This window comes from Nicotiana attenuata, chromosome 2 (assembly GCF_001879085.1).
Source record: "Nicotiana attenuata strain UT chromosome 2, NIATTr2, whole genome shotgun sequence".
NCBI lineage: Eukaryota > Viridiplantae > Streptophyta > Magnoliopsida > Solanales > Solanaceae > Nicotiana > Nicotiana attenuata.
The window spans coordinates 44,635,479-44,647,903 of NC_031990.1; the positions used below are offsets into that span (position 1 = coordinate 44,635,479).

A 12,425-nucleotide genomic window follows, 5' to 3' on the forward strand; every position below is an offset into this window, starting at 1 on the left:
TCATCGTCAAAACTCGACAGCTCGACCTCGCTCGAACGGGGATTCAGGCTGACTGAATGCCCTCAAGGAGCGACAGGTTCGACCTCGCTCAAACCCTGACGAGTTATCCTCTCGAAAGGTTCACAATGAAACCCACGACTAGAAACTTTCATCACATAAGGGAAATGCGGACTCGTCTGACGAGCCCCTACCCCGCGAATAGATCGTAAGTCACCAGAGAACTGAAATATAAAGCAAGAAGCGAAGAAGAATTCCTTATTCACGAAGTCGGAAGTGCAGGCTATTGCCGCTTACATCTGATCTAGGCCAGCCAATAAAAAGAAAAAAGAAAAAAAGAGGAGGAAAGAAAAAAAACAACAAATAACTAAATACGATTTTCTCTCACACGGCGCCAACGTCGTCGTTATCATCATCGCCACTGGCGTCCCCATCAACTTCGGGTATCGCCACATCATATCCACAGTTGGCTCGAGCCTCACGAGCCTTCTGGCGCGCCTCCTCGAATGCTGCCTCTGGCACGGTGCCCACCTCCCACAAGTTCTTGAAGATATCACGTTGAGCTTCAGCGTAAACCCAGAGTTCATGAGCCTGGCGGGGAGCAGCGACACGGGATGATCCAGCATGGGCCCTCAACCGCTGATTCTCCTCCTCCATGGCCGCAACCCGATCTGACAAGGCCAAAGCCTCCATGTCAGTAGCGCCAATCCGCTCCTCGAGCCTCGCCTCCTTAAGGGCCGCAGTAGCTCTCTCCGACTCTCGCTCGGATTCATGCACACGAATTGCCGCCTCCAAGGCCGCTGCCCTCGTCGAAGCATCCAACGCCGCCCTCTCCATACGCTTCAAATCGGCAATCGTGCTTTCCAGCGCAGCCAACTTCCCGCTCCATTCGGCATTCATCTCCTGTTCTGGCCTGGCTATGCTCCATTTCCAATCGCATTGCTCGTAACTTGCCCTGCAGGTTGCTCGCATTCCGCAGCGATCCCTTTGCCTACCTCGAGCTCCTCGTCCTTGAGGAGGATTTGCTCTTCGAGCTCGCTCTTGCTGCGGAGCGCCTGCATTAGTTCCTTTTCCTTCTTCTCCAACTCCTCGCCCAAAGCCTAGTTGCGGGGATCAGTCCTTAATCGTTCGTGCAACTCACGTCACCTATCGCGATAACGAAGGTATTTTTCTAGCATCTGCAAAAAGATCCTCGAACGGACATTAGCCCTGCGAATATTTTCTACCTCCAACATGTACGTCTGCAAAACAAGAAAGCAGTTAAACTAATGCTCATTCTGCAACGACGGAGGAACAAATCGAAATCAGATATAACATACCCGTAAGCCCATCACAGCTACTTCGTCCATTACCTCAACATTCCTCAAGGACTCGTTTTCGGCCTCCGAACACAACAAGCTGAATTGTGGCACCAAGTTGCCTCCTTGTGTCAACAGGTTCACATCGGAGGGGATCTCAACAAGACGAGCCGACCCCTCCGCATTGACCACCGAGCGAGTAATGCCCTCCTCGAACATCCGGACGTTATCAGGGTCCAAGTCAGACTCGGACTCGTATTCGTCGATCACTACTCCCTTCCCCCTCTCAGATGCCGAAGGTGCGGCACGACCGGCCGAGGGTGGCAACGGTGCGGTCGAGGACACGACGACAGCATCAGGAACCCGACTCTCAGCCACAACGGGAGGTCCTGCGTCACAAACAACAAGGACTCCTGATTGGGTCGTTACACCAACAGATTTCTCCTGGCTCTGAATGGTGGGATCAACCCTGACCACTTGCTCCCCCTCAGCGATAGACGTCGCAACAACTCCTTCCTCTGGGTTCTCTGGGGGTGAATCCAAGTTGATCACCGGCGGAGGAACCATCTCAAACCCTACCCTCCGCCTCTTTGTCGACCCTTCTTCCTCCCCGGCTGATGGCGAGTCGTTCTGAGGACGGACGGTACTAGACCGACCCTCCTCCGGAGATACAGTCCAGGACGGAGCGGGCAAGGCCACAGACTCTACCGATGCCTCCCTCGACGGACGAGCTGCAGCTACCGCACTGATACGAGCAGACGTGGACAGCCTACGGAAGGCTAGCTGAGGAACCCTGACTCTGCGAATCCTCCCTGGCCACGACAAACAACACAAAGGTAAGATCGAAACGAAAGAAATAAGGGCGCTATCTCACCTGTGAGGGGCCTATGTCCGAATCTCAGATGAAACGTCGACCATGTACGAACTCCCGCCGTATAAGGAAGAATGGCCTCGACCCATTCTCGGATCCCCTCCAGAGGAGGCGGGGGTAACTTCTCTGCTGCAAAGCATCGAAATAGATCAAAGTGGGTAGTCTACTAGTCAAGGATGAAGACTTACGGGCGAAATTCCACACTTCTGGAAACCCAGTCGGATCCGCTACGAGATGCTCGGTCCGCACATAAAAAAAGTTGTCGAAAAAACAGCGATTGGTCCTGTCGTCCATCTTGACCACTAAACCTTTCGACCCTCGGGGACACACATGGATCATAGTGCCGCAAATCTTTTGAGGGGCGAACAGGCTGAGCACGTGTCTCAGAGTGACCTCCCGACCGGCTAGCTCCGCGTACTTGATAAACATGAGGAACAACTTGTACAGGTAAGGAGAGAGTTGGGCAGGACACACCTCATAATAGCGGCAGAAGTCGACCACCAACATCGGAAGCGGAAGTGTGTACCCCACTAAGAAGGGGTAAGCATAGAATGAGCAGAACCCGGGACGGTCGATCTGGACCCTATCTTCTCTCTTCGCTGACACCATCTCGACATAACCAGGAATACCCCATCGTGCCCTTAAATCCGCTATTTCGATCTCCCCTATGAGAGGAGGAATATTTACCTGCTCCGCGCCACCATCGGCGCTAAAATCCACCACTGCCTTCCCCGGGCGGGATAAAATTTCCTCGATCGAAGGAACATCTTCACATTCCATCGGGTCTACGTCTCCATCTGCCGAAGCAGGGTCCCCGACCACCGGAGAGATAGCCGGAAGTCTACCGAAAGAAGAAGTTCCTGTCATTTTTAACTCACAAGAAGAGGAGGGAGGAACTTTGAGGAAGAAGCGAGAAAGCTCAAGATTACCGCGAGCAAAGGAGTCAAGAAGAGCTCAGACTAATAGAAAGGGAGATATTTTGGGAATTCTCTCGAAGATAAGCAATAAAGTGTGAGAAACGAGTGGCAAATCCCTTCAATTTATAAGATACAAATTCTCCGGGGCGCAAAAACCAACGGTCACCGCCAGAACCTAGCACGGGCACGAAACGATTCAGCTCCTCAGGAACGTGCGCCATTGTGACCACCGATACAAAGCTACGTTTCGTTTATCAGCCGGCTCTTCGGTTTCGAAACTATCGTGACGGCATAAGAAGCATTAAAGAGACGCCTACTGGCAGTTTCGAAATTTATAACACGACCGAAGAAAAACACGCGGATCTGACTCCCTCCACGATTACGCCGCAAACATTATCCGTCCGCCGAGGTCGGTAAGATACGACCCCGACGAACGAAGGGACTAACTGTATTGGTCAGAATCCGACCACACGACCACAGTACCAAGGACCCCGTCCCGACCATCCTGCAACAGCAGTCAGCAAATTCGACCTCGCCTAACGGCTGCTATTTATGGCATAAGTGTCGAGGTCGAGGCCCCCCCACGAGGGGAGGTCATTTCCCCGACCCGGCCCTAACAACATGTGAGCAGCATGAGGAGTTTTGGGCTATAAATAGAAGGAAGAAGAACCCCTTAAGGGGGGCTCCAGGAAAAACAGGGAGAGGAAACTATATGAGGAAAAGAGATTCCACCTCCTAGGAGAAGAAAAAGAATTTGATTGTAATCTCCTGAACCTCTTCAAGGAGAGGCAGGTCAAGTTTCTATAATCAATAAAAATCTTCCAGGTGTCATTTTAATTGATTCTTCTATCTGTATGATTATGTTCTTCGATCCAGTATCAATTAATGTTGACTAAGATTTACCCCTTCATCTATATTGATTGATTTGCTTAGAAAGTATTAACTTACTTTGGGTCAAACAAGTTTGAATTCGAATAATATATCAGTTTCTCTCTATACTTGTCTTTAATTTACGGTCTTTATTTTATAACAAAATTGTATATTTAAAAATTATGTTTTTAGTCGTTTGAACATGGACAAAAACATGAAAGTTCTTATAAAATGAAAAGAAAATTACGTTTAGCATAATTTCATTGGACCTATGCTCAGCACGAACTACCGGTAACTAGGACTATTAGATTAAAGATACAACGATCAATAATATAAGGTCCGTCGTGGATCGTCACTATACTAACCAAGGTTTTAAGGGACAAAGGTACCATCTCATTTTCCACAAATATTTGGGGAAGTTTCCTTTTCTGATTCTTTTGTTTTAAATTTCCTTTCCTGATTTATTCTTCACAATGACTTTCCGTTCTTCCTTGTGTCAACAACCAAATCAACTGCTGTTTCTCCTTGACCCAAAAGCTACGGTTTCTATTTTTGTTTCTTTACTAAACTAGGGTTTGTCTCCCTATCCCTCTCCAGGATTGATCTCTTCCAGTTTCTTCACATTTTTGCCCTCACATTTATAGGGCATTCTGCACCTTTGGCTTTGTGAACATTATTGTTGAGCCAATTTTTTCCAAAACTGTCCTGGATATGGTGTAATGCTGGGCAATTGAGGTCAAATAACTTGTTTTATTCTGTATTGCTGTAGTGAATTATTTGCAGATTGTATTTGCTTTCGGCTCAGTATCGCATTTATGATTTGTTGTGTTTGCCAATTGACAGCTTGGTGGTTCTGACAGATTTTTAACGATGAAGTGGTGGAGTTTTTAGGGGATATTGTGTGTGCTTATTAGGTTTGTAATTATAATGATGAAGAGATTGAAAAATGAGGCTTCAAGTGTGAGGAGGTTCAAATTGTCATATATTTTGCTAGGTTTAGCTGCATTTTACTTGATCCTCATCTGCGTGAAGTTCCCAGAGTTTCTCGAGAGCGCTACAGCTTTGAGTGGTGATGCTGCTGCTGCAGATGTGGCTCTAGATGTCGAGGATGATGGTGGAGAATCATCTTCTGGATTTCATAATAATTTAAGCCAATATGCACTAGTGACACCGCAAGAAGAGGAAAATGAAAATGGAGTGTTACCCCATAAAAAGCCCCGTAAGCTTCACTATGGTCGAATTACTGCAGCTATTATGAAACAACAAAATATGGAGCGAAATCTTTCTGTTTTGGATAGAATGGCTGATGAAGCTTGGACTTTAGGCTCGAAAGCCTGGGAAGAATTAGATAAATACGAGGAGAAGGGGATTGAGATGAATTCAATTCTCGAGGGGAAGCCCGAGTCATGCCCTTCATGGGTTTCTACTAGTGGAGCACAACTTGCTAAAACAGATCAACTTATGTTCCTACCATGTGGGCTTGCAGCAGGTTCTTCTATAACACTTATTGGTACTCCTCATTATGCGCATCATGAGTATGTACCGCAGCTTGCCAAAACAAGGGCTGGCGATGCATTAGTCTTGGTTTCCCAATTTATGATTGAATTACAGGGTTTAAAGTCCGTTGTTGGTGAGGATCCACCAAAGATTTTGCATCTGAATCCTAGAATTAGAGGAGATTGGAGCCATAGACCAGTGATCGAGCACAATACTTGCTATAGAATGCAATGGGGAACGGCTCAAAGGTGTGATGGTTTACCTTCCAAGTATGATGATGACATGCTCGGTATGACATTTTCTAACATTTTGCTTGTCAGATTTTTGTCTCTCTATATCGTTGTAGTGAAACTACAAAGGGAAATGGTATTTTTGAGATTTCTAAAGGTTGTAAACTCAAACCTGAAAGTTCTTTGACAACAAAATTCTTGTTTGAAATATGATGTTGACTGGAATTCAGGCTCAAATAATCCCAAAACAATCAATTAGAATAGGATATATCAGTGTAGACTCAAACCAACCTCAAAACTTCACATTTGAAACTTAGTAGCCCATGCAAGGGTGTGTGCCTTCGTCACACGCAAGAGTAAATGTGGCAGGGAATTTCCAAAGGTGCTGGCAGTTGCAGTTGCGCACTAGGCTAAATCTTGACCCATTGAGCTCCCGAATTCGGAGTCAGGTGCATGCAGCTGGTGACACCTTGTGCGGTCCCACAACCTTGATAAATCTGCAGTCCAGAATTTTGGCCTGCGGTCACAACCATGTCGTGCAATCGCATTTCCTTTTGAAATTGTGTCACCCATCAATTCTTACTGCAGGACACATCGTGTGATCACATTTCCACTTGAAATTGTGTCACCCTTCAATTCTTCCCAAAAAGGGCCTTGATCTTCATGTGGGGTCTCCCATAGCTTCCAATGCTCCTTAGGCAGATGTCTGGTGTAAACCCCCTAGACATGCTGCTATCACCTCCTCTTCTTTTGAATACTAGGTCATGAACTCTTCTTTATCAAGTGCTGCTCACATATTGAAAGTATACTTCCCGTGGACTTTACAAATGTGACTGTTAAGGCAAAATTAGGCCTATTGTCAAGCACATTATATTGCAACATCCAATATTAAATCACACAAGATTGTGCAGATACTTGAAAATCTACCTGAAATTATAGAAATGTCGACCTAGTTTGATTAACAAGCTGATAATAACCATTTTCACATGTTGACCACTAACAACTGCATATAACATTTTTGTCCTGAAAACTACATTTATATATCATTTTACCCCAACTCCCTCAGCATAGTTTAGTTAAATATTTTTAGGCGACTAAAGCTTAAATTTTTTGGTTTTAATTTAGTTTCCTGGACATCACTTCTGTTCCTTCTATTTATTTATAACTTGGCCGGATTTTTTTCACCTTATGATATAGTATATATTTCACTTGAGACTGGATGCGGAATGACATTGTTAGGCCACTAAAGCTTAATTTTTGAATTTTATTTTCATGGCAGTTGATGGATATTTGAGATGTGAGAAGTGGATGCGGAATGACATTGTTGATACTCGAGAGTCGAAAATATTCTCATGGTTTGATCGATTCATTGGACGTGCAAAGAAACCAGAGGTGACATGGCCTTTCCCATTTGTGGAGGGTAGGATGTTTATTCTTACTATTCGTGCTGGTATTGATGGCTACCATATCAATGTAGGCGGCCGGCACGTGACATCATTTCCGTATCGAACTGTAAGCTCCTTGCGCTCTTCCAAACAATTTTGCAGGTTTTCTTGGTAGACATGTAACTGTTCTGCTTACTGAGCAAGTCTCTAGTGAAGGAGAGCATTTTTAAGGCGTTGCACTTGAAATTGACTTGAGAGTTAGCACATTTAAGATTCTTGGACTGCTGTGCCAGTCATGATTACCATTGAATATCCACTGCATAAATTTTCCTTATACAAAAGGGCACATTGGATATCAAACTACTATTCAAATCTTTCACCCATACAAATATTACCGTACTAAAATGAACTGTAGACACAAATATATCCTAGTATTTGATCCCTTTTCAGAAACCCTTAACCAGTTTACCGAATTTGTAATCCTTGCAATTAATATGATCACCAGATTTTCTGGAATTAATGTTTTAGTTTCCTCACTCATGTTATTACCTTACTATACTTGTGAGCCTTAATTAAATGTTCCCTATTCTTTCAGGGCTTTACACTGGAAGATGCTACAGGGTTGGCAATCAGAGGTGATGTAGATATACATTCGGTTTATGCTACGTCTCTACCAACCTCTCATCCAAGTTTTTCTCCTCAAAGAGTGTTGGACTTCTCAGAGAAGTGGAAATCTCCTCCTTTACCCCAGAATCGCATTCAAATTTTTATTGGTGTGCTTTCTGCCACCAATCACTTTGCTGAGCGTATGGCAATCAGGAAAACGTGGATGCAGGCTTCAGCAATTAAGTCCTCAGATATAGCAGTCCGCTTCTTTGTTGCATTGGTATGTCGCCCACCCAAATAAAAGATAGATGTGGCTCAACCTCATGTTAAGCATAACTATTGATCCGCCTAAAAAAGTTTGGACCTCAAATGCAGTCAAGTATTCCTCGTAATTACAACATTTTAAACTCCAATAAACTTTAATTCTGGTGAGGTGATTAATGGAGATTGTCAAATAATAGGTTAAGGAATAGGCTGTTCATTGAACTGCTTTTTTGATAAGTTGATTATTGGAATTAGCAAAACCGGACAAGTATCTATGAGCTGAAAATCATTAATTTTTTGGATCATCTTTTTTCAGGCCAAATTTGTAAAAAACATGTTTGGAATTCCATTTTCTCAAGTCTTTTTACATATTTGAGCCGAGGGTCTTTCGTAAACAGCCTCTCTACCGTCATAAGGTAGGGGTAAGGTATGCGTACACTTTACCCTTCCCAGACCCCACTTGTGGGATTTCACTGGGCTTGTTGTTGTTGTTGGCCCGAAAAGAAGAAATACACAGTTGTAACAAATAGCCATTGCACCTAAAGAAGAAATAGAAAAACAAAGTTGAAGTAAAGCATGCATGGTAAATTAATATAAGAAGTAAGAAGAAATACACAATTGGAACAAATAAATCATTGTATATGACTATGTGACAATTAACAGTTGAAAAATACCCCACTTGGAAGCTGCTTTTTCAAATTTTCTTCACTCCCACGTGCCTAAAAGAGAGTGTACTTTGCCAAGTCTGCGTCCAGGGGATGAAGGCTATCAAATTGCCAAGTTAAGGGGGGTAATTAGGACAAAAAAGTGCAGGTGTGCACTGAATAAACGGTGCCAAGTTTAGGGAGTCCCGAGGTGATGATCTATGCTGACCTTTCTAGGTGCTGAATCTTAGGTGAAAATCCTAAATTTTACTAAATATGCACAAACATTATATTAGTGGTTAGCAAGGTATGGCAGACTACCAGTGACAAATGCCGTAGTTATAGAGAGGGAAAATGTATAGAAAAGAAGAGAACAATGGGGAATCACGGTAGCCCAATTGGTTAACTACCTGAACTTTAACCTTGTTGGTCGGGTTCGATTCCCCACCTTGTAATCCTCTCACCTCAATGTAAAAAAAAAGGAACATTTATTAAAATACACTCTTTGGTTAAACTTTGCAAGTACTTCATATTTTACTAACATGTGTGACTGTAGTGGATTGATTACCCATTCTAGAACATCCAACTTTTTGAATAAAGAAAATAGAATCTGATGAGGGCAAATTTGCTTACCTGATCAGGAGGCACACCTCGTGAATGCATTTAAACATTTGATTATATGAATGATTGGTCTGAGCGGCATGATTGTGTTTGTTTACATACAAAGCATGTTGAGTATTTTACCTGCGTAATTAATGTCTTTGTGTGTGACTAACATTGTTTAATGAGAAGAGCCTATAGGAAACTCAAGTGGAAGCAACTTACGGTGATGCTTAAGCATAAGGGAGGAGAGACAATTTGGCATTAATTTCCAACAAACTTTGGGATATTAGCCTTGTAAAAGGACAAAGCACCAAACTTATTCCAATTAAAAGGACTAGAAAATTAAATAAGTTCCTAGTTGCATTAGGTGGATACCGTGGATTATTAGTATATTGCAATCAACTTCTCCCCTTTTCAGGTGGATCGCAGGACTGTTTTCTCAAGTTGACTACTACTGTATTCATAAGTAGCCGAATAATAGATATTAGCTAAGATCAGCTCCCATGTATTTAACTTACTGGGAAGATCCCTCATGGCTATCCCTGGAGCATACTGCATGCTTGTTACATAGTTTTTCTCATCTTTTGGGAGGAATTGACTTGCCCTACATGGTGTTCACTAGGAAGTAGTAATGCCATTTCTATTCTTGGACTTCTGAGGTGCTTTCATTGGAATATTTTTTATAGATAGGGATTATACTGGGTTTTGGTTGTTGTTGTTGTTGTTGGTCAATTGAAAGTAGTGTGGCTTTTGAGTAAAGGAGAAAACACGAACAGGACAAAGGTTGTCCTATTGCCTTCAGTACTACTTTATGTTTAGGTTCCCTTTTACCAACTTTATTATTTATAGAACTTCTGCTATCATCGTTGAAGATAGCCAGTTTGGAGTTGAATCCCAATGCATCTGCTTACTTATGTATTAATAATTAACTTTGTAGAATCCACGAAAGGAGTTGAATGCTATATTGAAGAAGGAAGCAGATTACTTTGGGGACATTGTGATTGTCCCCTTTATCGACAGATACGAGCTAGTGGTCCTGAAAACTATTGCCATCTGCGAGTATGGGGTGAGTTCTGCAGTTCTGCTCCATCTTCCTCTTCTTTCCTGAACTGCTTAGTCACATCCTAATTTCTATCAACATGGCACATAATATCTCTTGCAGGTTCAGAATGTGACAGCTGCATATATCATGAAATGTGACGACGATAATTTTGTGAGGATAGATGCAGTCCTTAGAGAAATTCAACGTGTTCCTCCTAGACGATCTCTTTACATGGGTAATCTTAATCTCTTGCATCGACCACTTCGAACAGGAAAATGGGCTGTATCATTTGAGGTACAGAGATTTAAATGATAATTGGAGTATAAATTCAAAATTCATGGCTATCATTTGTTGATTTCTTATAGACACTGATTTAATTTCGAAATATGGACTTGTGCAATAGGAGTGGCCAGAAGATGTATATCCCCCTTATGCTAATGGGCCAGGGTATATAATATCAAGTGATATTGCCAAACATATCATTTCTCAATATCGGAACCGAAGCTTACGGGTTTGTCACCGCTGAATTCTTTCTTTTTTTCCTAAATCATGAACATGATATAAGCGTCAGTACTGAATTACGCATTTTCCCCATCAATTTGACAGCTTTTCAAAATGGAGGATGTGAGCATGGGTATGTGGGTTGAGAAGTATAACAGTTCCACTCCTGTACAGTACTCTCACAACTGGAAGTTTTGTCAATATGGATGTATGGAAGATTATTTCACGGCTCATTATCAGTCTCCACGACAGATGTTCTGTCTGTGGAACAATTTGCTCAAGGGTAAGGCTCATTGCTGCAATTTTTAGATTGATGAGAGCAATTGATGGGCGTCCTCCCCCAATTTGAATTGAAGCTTCTGACTCCCTAACTGGAGATCTTCCGCCAAGAAGTGAAGTTGTGCAGTTTTATCTGTTCAGATTACTGTTTTAGTTCAACAAGTGATTTAACACCGAGCTTTGGTCATCGCCATGGATTTGTACATCTGTTATTTACTGTGTACTACTAGTCTTTGTATAGGATTCGTGCCTCCTTGTACCATGAACAAACATACAGAGATCTGATATTCAGCTGAGCCTCCCACTTCCAAATTTTTCGGCTGGGGCCTTCAAACTAAATGTTTGCCCCTTAACGCTTTGTATGAAGCTTTTACTCTGGGAATTCTAAAAAGTACTTTTTGCTCCTTGAAAATTTGTTTACTCTTCGTACCTTTGCAGCCTTTGGTCTTGATTTCTTTAACAACTATTTGCATTTTGCACCCATACACATATTAAAGGTTATAAATGTTCACCAAAAAACTTAATATTTCTTTTGTGTAGACCGGGTTACAGAATGAGAGTTGAAAAGAGGAGATGGCCGTGTTGGTTTGGTTTGTATCTTCGTGTTCTAATTAGTATTTATGATTAAAGTAAACCATGTCGCTTGCGATATTAGAGCGATCAATGCACGTGTAATAGTGCTCGTGTCAACTATAACACAATTTGTATTAAAAATAATTAAGTTTTTTAACTTTATAGTTCTAAAACATTTATATATATATATATATATATATATATATATATATATATATATATATATATATATCCTTAAAATATTGATGGACTTTTATGCTCTTAAATATTTGTATAATTTAAGGATATAATTGTAAATCACCTACAACTAGAATTCTGTTCCGATTTAAATTATATATACGCCGAGCAAAAAAGGAAAACGTGCAAAGGTGAAATACCTCTATCCAAATTAATTTTGGATTCATCATCCAGTACCAACAGGGGCAGCTCAAGGATATGCGGCGCCTAAGGCCAAAGTTTAATATGAGGCCTAAATTTTTAAAAGAACGTTATAACATATGTTTTTATTTGATGTCTATTCTACTAGATTTTTGAAATGCAAAGTTGTTAATAATCTTTTCTATAATCGATTTTCTCTAATTATTCTTATTCAATAGCCAACTCATTTAATCTTTCTTGAGTTATTGTTGATCTTAGATATGATTTTATAGAAGTATACAATTATTGGAAGCTTAAAAGTATTGTTGAACCGTGGAACTAATGAAATCTTGAAGAAAGAATATGAGTAATGAAATCTTGGAGAAAGAAGGTTGTATACGGTCAAAATCAGAGGCCTTCGATTTACAGGATCAAGGGTCCGTCATAGGCCCAAGTTCAGGCAAGGTCGAGTTCGAGACCGGTAGACCAGA

The 12,425-nt window shown here is 42.0% G+C and overlaps 1 protein-coding gene across 3 annotated transcripts; it reads left to right on the forward strand.

Annotated features, from left to right (window-relative positions):
- LOC109208471 (hydroxyproline O-galactosyltransferase GALT2) lies at positions 4,256-11,424 on the forward strand. 3 transcript variants are annotated; one of them, XM_019371605.1, is made up of 8 exons: positions 4,256-4,338; positions 4,797-5,739; positions 6,960-7,192; positions 7,661-7,951; positions 10,120-10,248; positions 10,345-10,518; positions 10,628-10,735; positions 10,831-11,034. In XM_019371605.1, the coding sequence occupies exons 2-8, from the start codon at positions 4,881-4,883 to the stop codon at positions 11,032-11,034; spliced, it is 1,998 nt and encodes a 665-aa protein (XP_019227150.1). In that variant the 5' UTR covers positions 4,256-4,338; positions 4,797-4,880. The 3 variants fall into 3 exon arrangements, with proteins under 3 accessions (XP_019227150.1, XP_019227143.1, XP_019227137.1); XM_019371598.1 differs by lacking the exon at positions 4,256-4,338 and adding an exon at positions 4,345-4,688; XM_019371592.1 differs by lacking the exon at positions 4,256-4,338 and having other exon boundaries at positions 4,345-5,739; positions 10,831-11,424.

Excerpts from the sequence above, each read along its gene's own strand:
- LOC109208471 (XM_019371605.1), top strand. The coding sequence starts at position 4,881 with ATGATGAAGAGATTGAAAAATGAGGCTTCAAGTGTGAGGAGGTTCAAA. Across the intron at positions 7,952-10,119 it reads TCCGCTTCTTTGTTGCATTG|AATCCACGAAAGGAGTTGAA; the intron begins GTATGTCGCCCA and ends TTAACTTTGTAG. Across the intron at positions 10,736-10,830 it reads ATCGGAACCGAAGCTTACGG|CTTTTCAAAATGGAGGATGT; the intron begins GTTTGTCACCGC and ends TCAATTTGACAG.